The following is a 21298-nucleotide window of genomic DNA, read 5'->3' as shown; positions in this document are numbered from 1 at the left end:
CACAAGTAAATGTGATAGGTCCATTTATTTCTTGAGCTGCATGGCAGGCTTTACCAGCTGGCTTACCCAGTCTTCTACTTTTTTACTTTTTTTAAAAGCTATTATTATTATCAGGGTGCGTGCTACTCCTTGAAGTCCTTGAAAAGCCCTGGAATGTAATTTTGGATTTCACGGGCACTTGAAAAGCTCTTGAAAAAAGGATTTTGGTGGGAAACTGCTTGAAATCTCCATGAATTTTTGCTGTTGAGAGCACATCATGCTAAGTTAAAGAGACATTTCAAAAGTTAAGTTCATTGACTATTGGAGAAAGATTAAAATACAGGTGTAATGCAAAAATTAAAATGCCTGAGCGTGCACTTAATGTGAAAGATGTGGGAAAGAATATCAAGGTCGACTTTTTAATGAAAGAAAACACTGTTCAAAACATGATTATTTTATGGCATAGCAATCAAGAAGGTTTACATCTTTAACAGTGTACAGGTAGGTTTAGAAGCCATTGAATTTTGGTTGTCAGTAAGTTTCATGTAGAACCATACAGGTTTCTCCCTAGTTTTCAGTGCAACAGGTATGGCACCTTCTCAAACTGGTAAAGCAATTGGTTAATGTTGGACGTTCTGCAAAGGATAAGCGACTTCTGAGCGTTTGCAGGCGGTAATAAGTGCTCTTACAAGCGGTAAATTTTGTCGGGTATTGCCTGATAAGGAGAACGCTGACTATGTGGAATAATAATAATGATTCATAATTGATAGACTCTACAGCAGCTGGTCTTATTGGAACCAACTTGTTTTCAATTGGTTAATCTTCTTAGGTTTCAGACTTATGCACATGACTTCAGTATACTTGTCTTGAGTACGGTAATTTTTTTCCAGAATCTTAAAGCCATAACAAAAATTATTATCAGTTAGTTGCATCTTATACACACTGCTTGAAATTTGCGGTCGTCCGGTCGTCTGAGACGAACAGCAAGTTTACCGGGCAACTAGTTTTTGGTAAAATGAAAAGGTTGGTTGCCTGAAGAACAACAACAGACAATCCACCCAAAAACAGAAAATGTATTACATAAGCAGCACCCCACTGTTTTCTGTTTTCAATGTCTGATAGTAGTGTGAAGTTAACAATAATGAATTTTCTGCATTTGAGCAGTTTCCTGTGTTTTGAATATGTGTGGCTTTTACACAAAAATTGTCTGATAGGAAAATTCACATTTAGCCTGCAATGGAGATCGAAGACTCCATTTTGAAAATGCTCAAACTGAAACCCCGACTACCACAAAAAACTGCAGGTACACACTTGGAACCATGAAATACTCAAGCTCCAGCGCTATACTATTGCTCAACATGGCGTGCACTTAATCATTGGGGTTTTCCCAGTGGGCAACCAAGCATTTATCAGGGCAACCAAATTTACGGGTTTGGTTGGCCAGCTTTTGAAACAGGGACAACCTTGAATTTTTTTTTGAATTTGGAGCACTGGTATCAGAGAAGCTACTGTAAAAAGTTTTCGGATCTTGTCAATAAATTATTTAATATGTTTTCAGTTATTAATTGTTGGTCAGTGTATACTAGTTGCTGAAAAGTGATAGGCAACGCGAGTGAGTAACTTAAAGATAAATAATTATTTTACTTGTTGATTACTGGTAGAAATTTATGGTCATTCGGTGAGATGAGATTTATGGATGGTATGTATGAACTAACAAATTAGTCCCTAAATCCACACCCTTTCATTTCCTTGGTTTCATGAATTTGTAGGGAGGAAAAAGAAATGTAATGAAAGCTGCCTTTTCTTAACAAAGCAATAGTTTTTTTTTCTTTTCACTAGTGATCACGATTTTTGAAATATAAGTCCTGACTTTTCAAAGATAAAGAACTATTTACTTGAATTGATTACTGGTAGAAATTTTATGGCCATTTTAGTCTAGTGATTGTAATTTTTGCAATTTATTATGACCTTGATTAATTTATTATCAGTGACTTTTCATATTTATTTCTTTATTACCTGCTTTTTAACATTGCTAATTTACTACTTGGGTTTGAACCTGTAACCTGACATCTTCTTACCCCCAAACCTCTCAATTCGGTTCCAGATGACATTTAGCATGCATATGTTCCAGGTGTCATTTAATTGTTGACGTCAATATTGCTGTTTTGCTTTTTAAAAATCATCTTGTGTAATGACCCATAGGTGTTTGCGGCAGGGAGAAAAGCTGTGAATATTAAGACGCCATGGCTTACAGGAGGACAGTTCATTCCCCATCCAGCTTCACAAACCTTTATAAATGGTTCATGTACTGAATTTGTACTCAATAATGGCATAACCCAAGATGAACCAAGAACCCCAACAACTCCACAGTCAAACAATCACATAGCATTTCATCTCGTCTCTAAAGTTCTTGAAGATGAAAGTATCTCCAACTTTAATGGCATTGAAGAATCAGCTTCTGGTGTTGAACCTTTCCCACCTCATGCATTAGTCCTACCCAATGGGTAAGTGCTATTTTTTGGTCAGGATTCATTCACTTGACATGATACATGTATATACAAATGCAATAAATAGGGACTATTCAGTAATGGTTAAATGTATGTGAAACATTCATTGAATTCAGATGGTCAGCAGTGCCTATGGTTGCTGGTTGTGCTTTGTGAGCTCTGTTGTGTTGTGTTCATTGTATTTGAGTTCTACATGTTAGGCACTACAGTGTGTATTACCATATTTACATGTACCTGACTGTGTATAAAGCGACCTTTTATGGCCTCAAAAGAAGCTCCAAAAATCCGGCGTTATCCGGCAGGAACGGAATGGAATGGAATATACCGGAATAAACCGGAATATGCCGGAATCAGGCGGAATGACACCGGAATGACACCGGAATGACACTGGAATGAAAGGGAATGAACAAGAATGATACCGGAATATACCGAAACGAGCCGGAATGACACCGGAATGAGGCGGAATGACACAAATAAAGGGAATGGCATGTGTTTTTACCTTTTGTAACCTTTGGAACACTACGATTACGAGAAAAATTTGACAGGTATATCTGTCGCTGAATGAATAATTATTTTGTTGTGGAAGTAACATTTTTTTCGTGAACAAATGCAGTAGCAAGAAAAACAGAATGTTATTCTAATTGTTTTTGTCTATGGATCTCGGAGGCAGCTTTCACTGTGCGAGTCAGAAAACCCATGAACATTTTTACTTCATTCTGACTGGTCAGTTGTCTATTGACCAATCACAATCAAGTTCAGCGAACCACGAACTAATTACCGTTGCTGCTTGCCTGCTTCCCACGACCCACACGTGATGGAGATATACGGAAATAGATTCGCGCGAATGGACGGAAGACTCTTTTTCTCTTCCCGATTGTTGGCAATAATGCTATCGAACCTAAACGCAGTTTTTCCTTGTTTGAAGAAAGAAGTCAGAAGCACAGAAAAAAGATTGATCTTTGATAATATATTTACATGAAGAATTGTGAGAACATAATTATTGTGACTCGTTCCAAGACTTGTTACTTCCCCTTTAATGTATTTTTTTTCAGTCAGTCTCTCTCTTCTGCAACAATTATTCTTCCACAGTGTAGATTGATAAAAATTACTTTTTGTTCCTTGTCATTCCGGTCCACGCCAATCAGCTTGATTCTGCTGTCCTTCTGGTTTATTCTGCCTTATTCTGTTGTCATTCCGCCTCGTTCCGGTATATTCCGGTACCATTCTTGTTTATTCCGTCTCATTCCGGTGTCATTCGGTTTTGATTCCAGAGTCATTCCGCCTTGTTCCGGCATATTCCGGTTTATTCCGCTTTATTTGTGTCATTCCATCTCGTTTCGGTACATTCCGGTACCATTCTTGTTCATTCCGTTTCCTTCCGGTGTCATTCCGCCTCATTCCGGCATATTCTGGTTTATTCCAGTATATTCTGTTCTGTTCCGTTCCTGTATTTAGTAACGCCCCCAAAAATCAGCCTCAACTTATTCACGAGTCAAAGATTTAGAGCCAAGTTCCAGCTAAATAATTTATTCAAAATTAGAATAGTAATGTTGTCTTGGGCATAACAAATGCAGTGGAAAAGGTTGGCTTTTCATCTGGCACCAAAAGACTTCAAAACGAATGAAAGCAATTCCAGTTGAAATGAAAAAAGGATTTGTCCAACTCTAAATGTTGGAGATACTCACTAGCACAAATTATATGAAATAGACACTGGAAATTTTCGGTTACCGAAGGTAGAAAGTTCAAAGAGGCATTTCTGTTTCTTCAAAGAAAACACTATTCAGCTGCTTAGTAACCTGGCACAATACCTCATGTTTGCGTGCAAGCATCGTCACTCGCGTTGCCTGAAAATGCTAGTTGGTAATGATTGTTTTTTATTCTGTATACAAACCTGGCTGATTTAAGGGTCAACCGAAAAGGGTCAACCGAAAAAGCTGGAGCAAATTAAAAGCAGACCTTCGGTAAGAGTAAAGACTTGCGCGCTTGGCCAAGAAGAAAATAAAAATGTCATACACTTCTGAGGAAGAATTGTATGGTTTATAAATACCAGTATAGTATCGACAAATTGTTCACTGGAATCGATATCGAAGTCTCACTCCAATGATAAGTTGAGTTTTTATACCTTGTTGTCGTTTTGGCTGACGTAAATTTGAAGACAAACTCTCTGCGAAAATTATCGGTCGTTGTGGAACGTCGAAGGCGGGACAAAACGTCTTCCATATGTGTGAAACTGTAAGGCCACTCATTTTGTACTTTAATCCTATATCTCTGGAACGTCCCGGGTAGAATTCTGTTGAAACAGTCATCTCCCCTCCGCTCAACCATCAGTGTCCACATATCATTTCCAAACGGTGGAAAGTTCTTCGTACACATTCTTGTCATGTTGCGTCAACATAGCAATGATCGTCAACATAGCAGTAATTTAATTACGTAGTCACTAAAACATAGAACGACCTACATGTAAAACCACCTACAACCACCTCATAAAAATCTACAACCATCTACAACCACCTACAACCACCTCAAAAATATCTACAACCACTCACAAAGAATCGAATACCATCTTAAACAAGCCATAATTGTATAAAATAAGCAAGATGACAATATTTTGTTACCATTTAGCCAAAAAAATCCAGATGGCATGATTGTGGCATAAAGGTATTTGTTAAAAACCAACCGGATGAGAATGGCACTTTACCCTGCATTCCATCCTGTAAACCGCGCTAAAATCGTGAGAAAGGGCCTGGAAACGAAACAATCCTCACAAATTTTTCCCGAATTCCGGGAAATGCCAGCATTCTATTTCCACTCATTGTTTAACTGGTTTAGAGTCTTAAGGAGGCTCGAAAGGGTTTTAAGCCACACACCTTTCTAAAAGCTGCTTGCGTCAGCTCATGATTCAAAATGGGATCACCAGAATAAACAAATACCGCTAATTTCATTCACCTTTCTTCTCATTCCTAATAATTTTTTACATGGAATTTATAAATAGACATCATTCTCCTTTTCACAAAAACTACGAAAATTTTACACGAACAGTGTACGTGCTTGCCCAGATTGTGTAGTAGTAGAAAGGCACAGAAAGGCCAGAGAGACAACTTCACTCATGTGTAAGGGTCACTTAAATCCGTTTGTGTTGGCCTGTAGCTCCACTCGCGTACACTCAAAGGAGTGGGTGATGCATGCGTAAATGCTGATCTTGTAACCACGTCATTTTTCCTTATTATTTTTTTTTCAACTTTACTCGTTTATATCTCTGCTTCCAGACGGTGGTTTTTTTTCATTTTTTGCTATGATGGGTACTTAAATTATACCCTGGCCAAATTTCGTCTTGATCTGATTACCCCAACTGTATCTAAGGACAGATTATGTTTCTTTGTTTGAAAAAAAGGAGGAACTATTTCGAGCCACCTTAACCCTTTGACGGCCGAAACCGGCCAGACGTAGTATTTTACTCTGTCTAACGCCAGACGAGTTTACTCATCAATGGGGAACCCCTGGGAGTCAATGGGTTACCGTGTTTACCGGTGTATAAGTCGACCTTTTATCGCCTGAAAAGAAGCTCCAAAAATCGCCCATGACTTATACACGGGTCAAAGATTTTGAGCCAAGTTCCAGCTAAGTAATTTATTCAAAATTAACATAATAATGATTGTTGTCTTGGGCATAACAAACGCTGTGGACAAAAGCCGACAAAAGACTTCAAAATGAATGTAAGCAATTCCAGTTGAAATGAAATAGGATTTGTCCAAATCTAAATGTTGAAGATACTCACAAGCACAAATATGAAATAGACACTGGAAATTTTCGTTTTCCAAGGGCGGAAAGCTCTAAAAGGCATTTCTGTTTCTTCAAATGAACGCTATCGTTCAACGGCTTAGTAACCTGGCGCAATACCTCGTGTTTGCGTGCAAGCTATTGTGACTCGTGTTGTGTGAAAATGCTGGTTGGTAATGGTTGTTTTTTTATTCTTTATACAAACCTGGCTGATTTAAATGCATTTGCAAACTTCGTATTGTTTGGTTTATGACTTTTGTTTTGTTTGTCATGTGAGAAATTATAAGTCAAGGACCAATTAAACCTTGCACATTTTCGCATCATTCGCAAGTTATTTTCAAAGATTGACTCCTGCCTCTGTGATGTTGTGCTTATCCTCTAAAGCCCTTTATCGTTGAACAACGAAACAGGTTAGTTTGAGGTTTTCATGGTCGATTTTCTGAGAACTTTTTCGAAATTCAAGGACAAAATGCCCACATATACAACAACTGCTGAACCACCAAACTATTTATAAGTGCTTGAGGCCCTAATTTTTTGTGTATCCACGTTTCCAGAATCGAAGAATACAAGATTATTGTCCCAGTAACATTTAACAAAGAAATTAAGAAATTGCTTTTTTTGCCATCAAAAATGGGGGGTCGACTTATACACGGGATCGACTTATACACGGGTAAATACGGTAATCACTCACTGAAAAACTATGTCCCCATTAAGTTGGCTCAAGCCAGTTTCACTTGAAAGAAACCTTCTTGTTAGGGAAGTGGTCAAAACTACTACACTCGCACAGGACCCACTAAACCACAAAAAAGATGGTGGTGTCTGCCTGCACCCCCCTTGCTTAACGTCAAAAGATGGTGTCTGTATTGCATAGCCACCCCTCTATCCAGCAGTAAAAGATTACATTGAGATTCAAACCTCACTTTTCTTGTTCATGTGATAAGTTTGAAGATAGGTGGTCCTGTTCGAGCATAATAGTTTTGACCAGTTCCCTTAGAATGACTGACACTACAACACTTTATCACTTACCAGCAATATTATGGTACCATATCAAACATTAATTATTGCTGAAAAAGATTTGGTCATTTTTGTGACGTAAAAAGTTACCATGGCAGCAGGAAAGCCCTGCGAAAACACCTCATAGTTTGGCTTTGGCTGCTCGTACTGTATCTCAAACCCAACTTGGTGACCCCCATTTTTTATTTCTGAAATGTAATCCACATGCCAGAGAGAATGAAACTTTCTGCAAAGTTTAAAAAAATTCTCTGCGGTGGATTTTGAGCCACCTTAAATATTTGAAAATTTAAGGTAGCTCTAAATCTTCTCCACAGAAGTTTTTTAAACTTTGCAGAGAGTTTCATCTTGGCCTTCTAATCACCTTTGTGTAATAAAAAATTGGGGTTACCCAGCTCGTGTTTCAGATATGAGCAACTAAAGCTAAAATATAGGGTGTTTTTGCAAGGATTTCCTGTTGCCATGGTAACCTTTTACGTCACAAAAATGACTGTATCTTGTTCAGCAATAATTGATGTTTCACTTGGTATCATAACATTGGTGTTATGTGATAAAGTGTTGCAGTGTCAATCCTTCCATTAACAAGGTCTCTTGAAATTGTTGAAACTGGTTTGAGCCACCTGAAGTGCCCCTGTGACCAAAAAATCAATTCTTATTTTTCTTTGGATTCTAAAACTATGTTAACTAAACACTAAGCGATCAAAGTTTTAAGCCTTGAATTAAAAAAGACACCTGTTTCTTTTAACTAGAATTTTTCCTATTGTAATGGTCCAACGGCCATTACTAACTTTAAGATCTTGAGAGAGCTGGGGCAAGGATAAAATGACCCCAAAGACTCACTAGTATAAGAATGCAATGGGTGTGTACTCCACAGAATTAATATGCAGCAAGGAGTTTTGGGCTTTTAGACTTTCAAACTTGTGTTTTGCATTTAATTTATAATAAGCTGCATTCACACGCTGAAATCCAAAGTTAGGGAGCCTTGCCATCACTTTTCCCTGGATCGAATCCTCTGAAGCCCAATTGGTCAGTTTCAAACGTGAGTAATGGCAGACCTTGAAATCTAAAACTTACAGTCAAAGTAAACGGCCTATGAATAAAAACTAAAGCTCAAAATTTTGCAAGTCAGGTTTTTAGCAAACACACTTTCAAAATCAGAAGGAAAAAAGGAAGACATTTTTTGATCACGGTGGACTTTAAACGAATCAGATAACAGAGTGATTCTCGCACTTAGCTGGACAATTTAAGCAATTGTCGCTTTTGTGTACACCTGAAAAAGTCAAGTAGCTTTAATAGGGTTTGAATCCATGACCTCTGCGATGCCAGTGCAATGCTCTACCAACTGAATTAACTGTGTGCCTTCATACATGTAGCTTGAAAAGGGATTCATGTCCTCAATTGGGGAGAGGGAGACATCTTTTTTTAAAGCTTTTAGTGGTACTTTCAAATTTATGCTTAGTTTATACCTTTTCAGGCCCATTCTTGCATAAGCGTCCAAACTACTTTTATGCCACTTATTGAAGCTTGAGTTTTGGCCGTCTGCATTGATATCGCAATGTATCACACTTTTTGAAGTGTAGGTGTAGGTGTTGTTGCTTCCAGCAATTTCTTCCGAGGCCTGTGTGACCTACATTTGTCAATATTGTCAATAATTTATACTAAGCTGCAGTCGCATGCTGAAATTTTAGGCTAGTGAGCCTTTGACATCACTTTTTCCTGGATCCAACCCTCTGAGGTTCAGTCGGTCAGTTTTGAGTACTGGCCAGTCAGGTGTTAAGCAAACACACTTTCAAAATCTGAAGGAAAAAGGGAAGTGTTTTCTTATCACAGGGGCACTTTAAATGTGGTGATGGAATGCATTCTTAAGCGCTGTGCCCTCATATTCTGACTTCGAAGCATTTCAAATTTCCCAGCCGCTGCCATTTTTTCAATTGCAAAGTTAGCTGGGAGATAATGTTACGTGCTGGAATAACCAAGAGATGTCCACGAACAAGGCATGAGCAAAAAAGAACTCCGGAGTACGATATAAGGCACGCAACAAAAGTGTGACAATGAGCAGTTACCACTTTTTCACTATTATTTAATTACTTTTACACTGTTACAATTACTAAAGGTTAAAGATTAAGCTAAGCAGTTCGTAAAGCAAAGCAGGCTTACTCTCTTTCATGGCCATTACAGGTATTGATCTTGATCAACTTTGAACTCCAAGTTCCACCGGCTGTAGACAACAATTTTTGAATTTCTTGATTCACTGGATTCTTTCCACTCACTGGATTTATTTGTAGACAAACTCTAATGGAAGACTTCATAATGAACTCTGAACTCTTTGTCTTTTTCCTTTCTTTGTTCTCTCCGAGTATAGCAAGGTCAAAGGTTATCGCTCCACCGTAGTTATCACAGTTGATTAAAGCTTCATCACAGTATCACAGTATCACATCCATAGCATAAGTTCAATCACATCTGGCCACGAGGGTAAGCCCTCGGGCAAAAGAGCTTTTTCTATTACTTACAAGCCTGCTTTTATACGTTTATTCTAAGCATCTAGAATGTTCTGTTGCTATTTATAGTCTATTACAAGGTGAACTAGGTGTGGAAACTGCTGAGTCACATCAAAGAAATTTCTGGAATGTTACCAACTGTACGATAATTCCAGAAAAGTCTGGAATTGCATGACAGATAAACTAAACTGATCCTGGAGTATGTGGTCTCAGTTGTCATACACGTTCTGGAAGGCTGTTTCAAATAAGATAGTACATAACCCTAATCACTAAATTGAAGCCTTAACCGTAATTCCTAAAATGAAAGGTAACCCTTCAAAATAAGTGCTTAACCCAAATCAGTAAGCTAAACATTTGACTCTAATTTCTAAAATTTGTTGGTCTTTGATAGCACCAGAGACAACAATCCACCGTGATAATAATCTGAAAATGATCTCTCTAGTTTATTTTATACATACTCCATAAAGAGTACTACCGGGACTTATAAGTAACAGAAAGATGTCCAACTATGTTGAAATGGGTGGTGTTATAAAAAAATTAAACTGGTTTGAAAACAAAATTGGACTGGTTTAAAATAAATTAAACCAGGGGATAAAATTGAACTACGACATACACATTAAATTGTACATGTATTTGAATTTAAATTAATCTGAAAAGATCTTGTATGCTTCATATTTTCAGTTTTGATGGCACATCACACTCCTGGCCCATCTCTGGTCCACGAAATGGCTATGTTCCAGTCCCTGCCTCTTCATCCAATGGCGTAAATGGCACAACAGGAAGCTTTGGTTCTTTTCCAGGACAAACCATCTGGTCAGCTGAAATAAATTCCAATGCCACACCCCCACTATCACCACTTGACCCTTCTCCTCCATCAAGTCTGACAAATTCTTCATTGGGCACTACACCTCCTTTCCCTTCAACTCCCTTGGTACCTACAAGTTCTCTGACCAATTCATCAGGCAGTGCATCACCTATAGTAAATGGTTTCAATGATGAGCTGTCTCCATATCCATCTCCCACTGGACAACAGCTTGAATCGCAAAATGGATCACCCACATCTCTGTTCATTCCCATCAAAGATAAATTTGCTGGGCGGAGTTCCTCTGAATCTGGTTACTATTCAAGCAATGGCTCATCTCGTCCTTCTCAGTCTTCTCCAAGCTCAGTTCCTGGTCATGCACAGTTTCTTTCATCTCCCAAAGCACGTCCACAGTCCCTGACATTGACGAGCAGCAATTACTACTGCAGTTCATCTAGCATGTCACCATCTTCCCCTTCATCAGGGCAAGTACAAAGCCATTCAGCTCCACAGTACATTGATGCATGCCACGAAATCAATGGAGGTACCTGGCAAAAACCTGCTCCTAGCCGAGACCACTTGTCGCCAAACATTTTGGCACGAAATGCCCAACATATTGTCAAAGAGAATGGGTATAATGGTCATACCATTTTGCATCGAACAAAGAGTCCATTAGGTAGTGAACTTCATTATAGGATTGAGGAATGTTTTGAACAGCTGAGATGTTTGGAGAAAGAAAGAAAGAAGGTACCAGTTACAAGAACTTTCTGTGGTTTAAACAATACAAGTAATAATGTTTACCGGTAATTGCTTTTGATGTTAGGAGAACACAACCTAAACTTGACTTGAAAGAAACCTGGGCACAAACATTTGGCAGACAGAATCTCAATTCTTGGGCAGGTGGGTGGGCAAGGTAATGGGGAAATGGAAATATGTCCCAGAGCTTTGATCTGGCAAGGTGTGTACTGTGCTTGAGCATTTAACCCTTTCCCAACTGAGAGTGAGACTAACATAGATTTTACTGTGGCTAATGCCAGACGATTTTACTTGACAATTGGGGACGCCTTGGGTGTGAATAGGTTAAGAACATCTAGGTATGTCCACTTTACCCTTCCCCTCCTGAGAGAGAGACTTAACAGATTTTACACTGGTTAATGCAAGACGATTTTACTTGGCGAGTGGGGACGCCTTGATTTTATGAGAGGTCAATCAATGTAACTGATACATCACAAAAGTTGAAGTTGGTAAGGTTCAAATGCTCCTTGGGACAATAGCAGCATTATGATTGTCTGCTATTGCCTTCACGCATGTGTTTTTAGTCGCACTTAACATGCAAGTAACAGACGTAAGGAGTTTGTGAGAGGTGATTCAACTTGGTAAATTCAGTATCAGTCGTTTTTTTGCAGTCAATATTGTTCCTTAAAAAGGCTGTAGGTGTAATACAACAAATCCTGTTCAGCGATTTGTTTACTACTGTTTTAACAGTGTACAGAAACCTTGTTGTTCTAGCTACAACAAAGCAAACTTAGTGTGTATGCAGGGAGACGGTCTTATTACTCCTCTTCTGCCTTTAAATGGCATGGTTCACCTGGTTGAAAATCTTGCAGGGCATTTGAAGATCTTAACAGATTTTCATAGACCTAAACATTAGCATTCTTTGAAATGAAAATTCAAGAAGTCTAAAACTATACAATGATGATGATGATGATGACGGCAGCGGCGGTCATAAGTCACTGAGGAAAACTGTCGCCTATGTGGACGCCTATGTGGACAGTCCCTTTGAGAATGTGCAACACATCCTAGCTGGCTGCAGTGCACTGGTGCAGACAAAGTACTTACAAAGACATAACAACACTTTCAAGATTCTATTCTTTGAAGTCCTAAACCTCGTCACTGAAGTTGAACCATAGTACTCAAGAACCACACCTAAGCCGATGTACCAGAATGAGTGCGCGATTGCCTACTGGGATGACCCCCTGCATGCAGACACGACACAGGCGAAAGCTAACAGGTTCGATATTACAGTCATTGACAAAACCATGCCAAGGAAGTTATAGTCATTGAAATGAGCTGCGCATGGTTGGAAAACAGAGATGCAAAGGATGTCGAGAATACCGTAAAATACAGTCAACAGATACCCTGTATACAAGATTATTCAGCACAACATCTTTATGGATGTCCGTGGAGGTTTCTCAAGAGAGTCGGAGCAGACGTTTATTCTGCATTACAATAATAATAATAATAATAACAACATTAATATTAATATTAATAGCAATAACAATAACAGTAATAATAATAAGTGTCTGCTAGTCGTTGCCGCAAAGTACAGCAACGATGCAGCTCAACAAGGTCAAACCAAAAGCATTACTATGACGCCTCTGGCAGCTGCTCTACGGTCTGTGTATAACCCTGGAGCACAACTTACAGCCATCAGGAATTAGCCGTATGCTGGTTTTTGCAATGTGTGCAAATGTTGGGAGGATCTTGCAGATATCCCAGTGAATAAATGGGAACTTTAAAGAAATGTACATATGTTTAAAGTGCGTGCTATAGACTAAAGAGAGAAATGATCCTCGTACTTAACTGGACAATTTAAGCAATTATTGTCTCTGATAGACAACTGAAAAATTTATGGTTCATTTCTCTCTTTCGCATATGGGCGCTTGTTGCATCTCCATTGATTTAAAGGTACTGTAATTGTTGATTTTTGTTTATGTATTGTTATTGCTAGTTGCAGTTACATGTATCTAGATAATTTTACAAGCCACAGAGAGCAAAACAAAACTTATAATTTGTTTACATGCAGTGTAATTCGTGTTATCGAGGTATCTCTTTTGCTTGATTTTGTAGACTGAAGCAGAGATATCTCACCTCTGGTCAGGGCGACGACTGTCATCTGGAAATGCTGCAAATGTTAGACCACCTCCTAATCCATCAAGAATAGACAAGTTGATTGTAGATCATTTCCGGGAACATGCCAAGGTATACGTACAGTTGTTTCAACAAGATTTTGGCCTCATCAGCATGGCATAGCTAACGTACCTGGTGGGTGTTTTAGGCACCCCTTTAAGTGGCAACTCCAAATACAAATGTGGTAAGCTGGGTTGGGAACAGCACAGCTGTCTCCCATGGCAAGTGTGTGGGAAGGTGGATCACCAAAAGAGATCGGTGTGTTACGTAAATTTGAAGCGAACAAACAACAACAAAAAAGCAAGGTAACACACCATTACACCAACTCGGTGTGGCCAACACATCACAAATGCGCACAACCATTACTGATCTAAGCATTTCGTTGTTTAAGTTGATATCTGGCCAGTGGTCCTTCCACTACCGAGCAACTAAGTCCCTTGAAACAGAGATTAGAGTGCTTGCTTTGGGAGGACTTTGAATTGTATACATAGGATTTATTATTATACTTTATTGTATTTAACAATTATCCTGCGAAATAATAGTAATAAATGAATAATAAACAATAATAATAAGTTATCATTCAACACATTGTGACAATGTCCAAATATGGTCATAGCGCGCTCAATATTCGTCGTGCGTACTCAACGTATATTCCGTGATATACGTAATTTTGTTTGTCGTGGGATAAAAATGGTAGTTTTTGGAGCTTTTTGTCCAATAAACGGTCAAAATTGTTCTTTGTCATCAGCGTGTTGAATAATAAAACAATTATCCAGCTCAATCTTGCGGCATATCGCCTGATTTTAGCCAACTCGGCCTACGGCCTCTTCGGCCAAGTATCAGGCGATATTCCGCGCGATTTTGCAGAATAACTGTTAAATATATGCAAGTTTCACAAGAACTCATTTTAGAATAGCATTTTGAGGTACAGACGTGAAGAATTATTGATACATGGATTGGTTAACGTATTCATTTTATGCTTCCATTTAAGTATTATTGTAATTCTAAGATACTGAAAAGCCCCAAGGGAAGTATTTAATAGAGTTTATTTATTTAATATTGGCTGATGACTCGTCATCCTTCCTGGCAAACAAAGCTTTGACCTAGGTAGGATGAGAAAGAGTTATCATGGCTTCACAGCTCATTGAACTATGTAGAAACCTCAACCTTCTGTATGCTTTTGGTAAAGAACCTTGAACAATGTGGGATCTGGGTTTGAATTTTGATGGGAAACACTAAAATTTCGTTAGTGTTAAATATGACGGGAATAATTACTGGAAAAACTAACAAAAATAAAACCATTATTTTAGGTTGAAGCCTTGGTTGGAAGAATAGAGCGCATTCGGCACTCCCCACTGCATGTAAGCATAAGCGAAGGGGTTGACCAGTGGCAAAATGGAATACGAGATCTTCAGAACCGCCGCAAGGAAGAGCTTAAAAGTGTTAGCTGCTTAAGAAGCAGTTTGACCTCTGGTGTAAGGCAGCAAGATGCCACAGGTATAATAATGAGATCCTCAAAGTCAAAGAAAACAAAGTTTTAAAATCAAAGTCCTTATGAAACAACCCATTTATGCTATTCAAAGAATGCGGCTCAGATAACATTGCTTTCTAGGGATTAATATGCACTTAATGTATGGTCCCAAGGGAAACAGTTAGTTTCGTTTTCCCGAGAGTCGTGATGGTCGTCTCGGGAAACATCAGGACTCGAGGGAAAACAAAACTAACTAGTTTCCCGAGGAACCAGACATTAATTGCTTTGTCATATATTTAGACATTTCCTTCAACAATCGCAGCAAAGCATCAGGAGCGGGCAACAGCTGTGAAATTGTATCTGACTGAAAGTATTTGAAGCATACTTTATCAGAAGATCGGGTCAATCTCTTGGAAAAAGTCTTTGATATCCAGTGTTGCTGCCATTCTAGGAAAACTTGCATGAACACCCCTCAAACTTCGAATGATTGCAGACAAAGGTTGTCATGTTTGCAGCCAGTTAGAACATGTTTTCCCCGTGACCTGGCCACACTTAAGTGAAAACGTCTGTACCTGAACCTATGTAGTTTTAGATTTTCAATTTTAGTGCAATTTTTGCCGAGAAACAGGAATGTTAAGTTTGCTTTGATCATCATTGCCCTCTGTTGGATTACAATGTACCGTAAAGACTCGGGTATAAGCTGCACCTTTTTGCTAAAGTTTTGAACCAAAAATCGTGGATGCTGCTTATACATGAGACCATTGCTTTCAGAGGGAGTGAACTGGCTTGTAGGGGTCACAAGTTAAACTGGAAACCTTCAGTAACTAAAGATTAAACGTATTGAAACCTGTTGTTGACCACTTTTTTCGGTAGAAGTGGTGGCTCCAAAAGGAGCCGTTTGTTTGCATCTTCAGGTTCCAAACCCAAGCGTTTCATTTGCACTTTGTTTGAGCATGTCGTTTACGACCGATCACCTCAACACCGATTTCTCCACTACGTGCAAGAAAATACTACGCTATTCGGGAGAACTCGCTAGGCACATGGCCGACCGTTTCATTGCCCTTCACTACTTTCACGGCGTGTTTGTCGGTGGGGCTGTTAAACGCTAGTGTAGCAACAAGTTTTTCTCCGATCGATGTCTTGACAAACATGATATCCATGCACAGCTGATACGAAAGCGAACGCTTCCGTGCCCACACTTCCCTCGTTAAATAACTGCTTGGTTACCAAGCAAACGTCTTGTATCGTTCTCCTGCGCTTTTTTCCCGGCAGGTACAAAACACAGGGCACAGGTCATTGTTTTACCTATACATAAAGTATCCTAAACATTCATAAAAGCAAAACTTAGGCCTAAATCTTTTCTTTAGTCCTAATTAGGCCTAAAATTAGCTTTTATGAATGTTTAGGATACTTTCTGTATAGGTTAAACAATGACCTGTGACCTGTAACCTGCGTTTTGTACCTGCCGCTTTTTTCCTTTTCATTTCAACTGCGGGCTTTAGCAATGAAGGCAACTGTTGTCAGTCACAGGAAATAGGGAAATTGATTAAAAAGAAGCTTTTAATAGGTATTTTCAGTTAACTTATTAATGTCGCTTCGAATACGCAGCATTAGATTTCGTCAAGTTTATTGTTAACAGCATCTGCGAACAAACGACCACCTTTTTTGTTTTTTTGCAAGAGTGCTTTTTGGATCTTATTTTTTCCAAAATCATGCTTGAAAGTTTGGGGTGCGGCTTATACATAAGTTGCTGTTGTAGACTACAATATGTACAGTACATTTTGCCATTTGTCAGCATAGTATACAAAGATGTATTAGGTTAGGCAAGGGATAAGTATATAATTCCTCTGTACTTTCCTGCTGTCTTTGTGTAACTGAGGGAAAGTTGAGGAAAGCAAAAAGGTATTTTCTTGCATGTTGGAATGCACGCTTTGCTTAGCATGTGGTTGTTACTACATGTATGTAGGAGGCATTTGCTTGCTGCTTCATTCGTAGTATAACAGGCATGATTTGTAAGTCAAGGTCACTCAGCGGCATCTCTTGCTCACTACACTGTCAATGTCAATTTTTGCAGCTGTAACATTAATTTGATTATACATTTAATTGGACCCTAACATTCTGTCATTGACATGAATTGTAAGGATTTAGTACTGTTGCTTTCTTTCTTTTCTGCCACCGCCCGTATCGTTGCGATCTACCTACTGTACCAATAAACAAGATGCCTCTATAATCCTGACTCTTGTTTGCATTGATGTATATTAGTGGGAAAATGATTTGTTCACCTTTCACTGCAGAGTAAAAAGAGAACCATATATATATTAGCTTAGAAGGGAACCAAATTTCTAATTTCCTACAAGTTACCCTTGTAAAGTGGCAGTCTTTATCACGCAGTGAAAACACCAAAAACCACATGCAGGATATCTTCCTACATGAAATGTTAAAGGCAACTAGATTTTCACAAAATGTAAATTCCATACACCTGTTTGACAGTTTTTTTTGTTTTATTTGCAGAACTGAGAGCCCTAATATTAGCCGTCAAGACACTGACACAACACACTCGTGCAACCCGTACAATAATCTGGTGTGCCAATCAGCTTGTACTGGCCAGTTCCATTCTTAGCAGAGAAACCTCGGTTCTGATTCCTCAGTCCATTTCCAAAGAAGGTACTGGTGAAGTGTCTTGACCAGCAGCATCATGGTTCACCTTTAGATAATCTTCTTGGATAAAATTATCTGAGCATTTGATGGTCCACTGCAGTATCAATCATGCATCCTCAACTAGTCAGGAAATCTGGCGGAATACAATTCTCTGCCAATTGTGGTGGATCAAATGGAGAATAAAATTTTCAAATGAGAATGCTTTAAAATGAAAGTGGCTTTATTCGTGAATGGTTGCTTCCAAGAACAACTCTTGATTTGCAATGTTGGAGTTTTCTGGTGGGTTTTACAGTCAGATGTAGTGGATGCGAGATGCCATTGATGGCAGAATCAGTTGTTTTGTTTTCCGAAAAGAAACTTGACAAAATTGACATTGATGCTTCTAAGTCAAGACATGCTTTGGTGTTGGGAAAAGAAGCCATCAGGTATATTAATAAGCCATAGTTTCGCACAGAATTTTCCAAGCGTTAAGAGAGCAGGGGTTTTTGAAGGGACAAGCATTCACCGTTTTAGTGTTAAAGAACGAGTGTTGATGTTGCTTGGCAACCAAACATGCATTGCAAGAGATATATCGCTTTGATGTCATGCCTGCATTCTTTCAGACATTGTATAAACAAGCCAACCGGCCCCAGAGCAGAAACATTTCTTTAAATCTCAGTACTCGCTTTCAGGAATTCATGGACAGTACAAGTAGATGTCTTGGCAGGCCAAGTCATACTGTAAATTCAGGTTAAAAGAGTGACTGACTGTAAAAACATTCAGCCTCCCTCGTAATGGTGCTGTTGCTTGCAGCTGCTCATCTCTGACTCCGGTCATACAACAGTTAAGGTGGCATTTGGATACAGTAGTGACAAAAACAATCTTCACCCAGCAGTCATAATAATTTCATTCAAAATCATTATCACTCAATGGAGCAATGCTTGTAAGGATAATTGAAGATAGAATGCATAAGGCCATCCTATGATGGTGTGAGAATTAAAGCAAATTCATTGCATTAGAGTTTGTATCTGACATCAATGTTTGCCATACTTTAACACCACGATATTCCCAGAACGTTTTCAAGAGTTGCAATGGTTTTCCATTGAATATCTGATGCCTTACTTTACGGCAAAGAGTTTTCAATGAAGAAATTCCTTCCCTGAGCAAATAATGAATAAAATAATGAAATAAGTTTGTTTTGTAAGGAAAATATTCCTACTAATGAAACTGTGTTCCTATTTTCACCTGAAAATGCTACCCCTTTTGTGCGACACGAATAAGAAAGAGTGGGCAAAACTATTGGTCATTTGACCCAGGAGTGAGTTACATAAAGTGGAAAACCTGGGTTTATCCTCAATAAATTAGCCTTATCCCTGAACAAAGATGTAAATCTTTTCCTCCAGGATATTTTGATGTTAACTGGAATGCAAAAGAGATTGCAGTCTTCCTGAAGTTACTTCCAAAGGACCAAAGGACAATTTAGTAGCTTATGAGTTTATTCTTATTCCAAAATGGGGCCAATTGAATGCACCTTTTCGTTTGTCACAATAACATCAACCTGAGGACTCCTGTGACAGTGGTTTAGTTTAACGCTGAGTAACGTTTTCTTGGTGGAAAAACTCCACATAGCTGAGCATCCTACTTTACAAATCAGAAAATGTGACCCTGACTTAAGCCCTTAATATTTCTAGTACAGTGTAGGTGCTGAAGGCTTTGCCTTTGTAAGTTATCTGGGAGTCCAATCCAGCTTCTGAAAATAATTGTGTTGTCTCAAGAATTCCCTTAAGGAGACTGAAAGTAAATGCAACCACCACACGTGAGGTGAATTAAAATTGTTTGGAAATAAAATGAAAAATGTTCTTTAAGTCATAAATGAAGGGAGAGTTTCAGCCGAAAGGACTGGTTCCCTTGTTGAGTGAACCCATACCAAGAGATGAAAAACACCATGTCACCTATTAAGGAATAACTACAACTGCAAGGTCGAGATGACTGAGCTGTCGAGAATGAAGAACATTGTTACACTGGCACCATGGTACTCTGAGGAAATCAAATTGGTGAAGAGGAAGAAGAGACAGCGCTACCCGCTCCTTGTGTGATCGTGAAGCTTACAGTCATCAATGCAAAGCCCCCAAGACCCTGTTATCTGCATCAAGACGTCAATATTACTCAAATTTAGTCACTGAGAATCAGTCTAACTTGAGGTCGCTTTTCGCAATATTTAGTAAACTACTTCACCGGCGTTCTGAAGCGAAGTATCCTAAAGGCGCTGCATGTTACACTAGACAATTTCTCTTGCAACTTGTCTCGCAATTTTGTCGCGACACAAATTGCGCGTTGCGATACATGTTGCTTGAATCGTCTTACACTGGGCAACGTTTCTTGCAACTTGTCTCGTTTGGATGATCACGTTAAAGGAACATTTTCATTGGCTGGTGCCGCAAACCGTTGCTACACAAGTTGCAGGGAAGGTGTTACACTGCGCAACGTGGCAAAAATTCCTTGCAACGTTGCGAGACGCGTTGCGTAAAGTAGAACTGACTTTTACTTTTCGCAACGATTGCGGCAACAAAAAAATTGCAAGAAATGTGTGTTGCAGAGTTTGTTACACTAGGCAATATTTCGTGCAACTTGTGTCGCAACAAAATTGCGAGACAAGTTGCAAGAAGAGAAATTGCCCAGTGTAACAGCGCCTTGAGTATGATACACCAGCTTCTCTGGATAATGATTTTATCTTTTTCTCTGGAGACAAAATCAGGAAAATTCGCCATGACATTGACCAAGTTGCACATAAGGATTCTGGTGCTGAAGACTGCACTACTGATTGTCAACTAAACATGTACTTGGCTGTGCCGTCGTCAGAACTTTTGAATATTAATAGCTCAACATCTTTTAAGTCGTGCGAACTAGATCCTGTTGTTTACTTAAACATCTTCTTCCTACTATTTTACCAATTATTAGCAAGATTGTTAATATTTCTGTGGAATCTGGCCGGATGCCTGAATTATTCAAGCAAGCTATAATTAAACTGCTGCTTAAGAAGCCATCTTTGGATCCGGTTCAGACTTCAGACCTATATCTAATCTTCGGTTTATCTCCAAAATTATCGAGAAATGTGTCGCTAAACAGCTACAGCTGACTGAATATTTAAACAGCAATGGTCTCGGTGAAACCTTTCAATCTCCCTGCAATTTAACTATAACACGGAGACAGCTCTTATTCGCGTCTATCAGCATAACTCGGTCATCTTGATACTCCTCGATCTCTCAGCTGCTTTTGATACAGTGGACCACAATATCCTCCTCACACGATTACTTAATTCCTTTGGCATCTCTGGAACTGCTTTGGAATGGTTTCAATCGTATCTTTTCAATCGTATCTTTCCAATCATACACAGTTTGTTAGGGTTCGTGGCTCGAACTCCACTTTGCATGACCTTAACTTCGGTGTACCCCAGGGCGGTGTCCTTGGACCTACTATACTTGTTGTATACATCGCCTCTCGGCAAGATCGCTAGATTATCCATGAGATGTCTCATCACTTTTATGCTGACGATACCCACCTCTACATTGCTTTGAAGACGTCATCCGTCAGTGATATGAATCAAAGTAAAATTAAATTGATTAATTGCGTAAGGATATTTATGCATGGATCCTTTCGAACAAGCTAAAATTGAACAGAGATAAGTCAGAAGTTCTTTTGATATCCT

At 38.9% G+C, this 21298-nt stretch overlaps 1 protein-coding gene across 1 annotated transcript in view; it reads left to right on the top strand.

Annotated features, from left to right (window-relative positions):
* The window catches only part of LOC138058089 (uncharacterized), a 24747-nt gene extending 6135 nt beyond the window's left edge, over positions 1–18612 (top strand). Inside the window, exons 3-7 of the mRNA XM_068904007.1 lie at positions 2182–2483; positions 10454–11321; positions 13425–13556; positions 14795–14981; positions 17467–18612. Of these exons, the coding sequence (XP_068760108.1) occupies positions 2182–2483; positions 10454–11321; positions 13425–13556; positions 14795–14981; positions 17467–17639 (1662 nt within the window). The 3' untranslated portion in view covers positions 17640–18612. The remainder of the gene's footprint in view (positions 1–2181; positions 2484–10453; positions 11322–13424; positions 13557–14794; positions 14982–17466) is intronic.
* Positions 18613–21298: the final 2686 nt, after the last annotated feature.

The sequence above is a fragment of the Montipora capricornis genome, chromosome 1 (genome assembly GCF_036669925.1).
Source record: "Montipora capricornis isolate CH-2021 chromosome 1, ASM3666992v2, whole genome shotgun sequence".
NCBI classification, from domain to species: domain Eukaryota; kingdom Metazoa; phylum Cnidaria; class Anthozoa; order Scleractinia; family Acroporidae; genus Montipora; species Montipora capricornis.
This window is presented reverse-complemented; position numbering and strand designations above follow the sequence as displayed.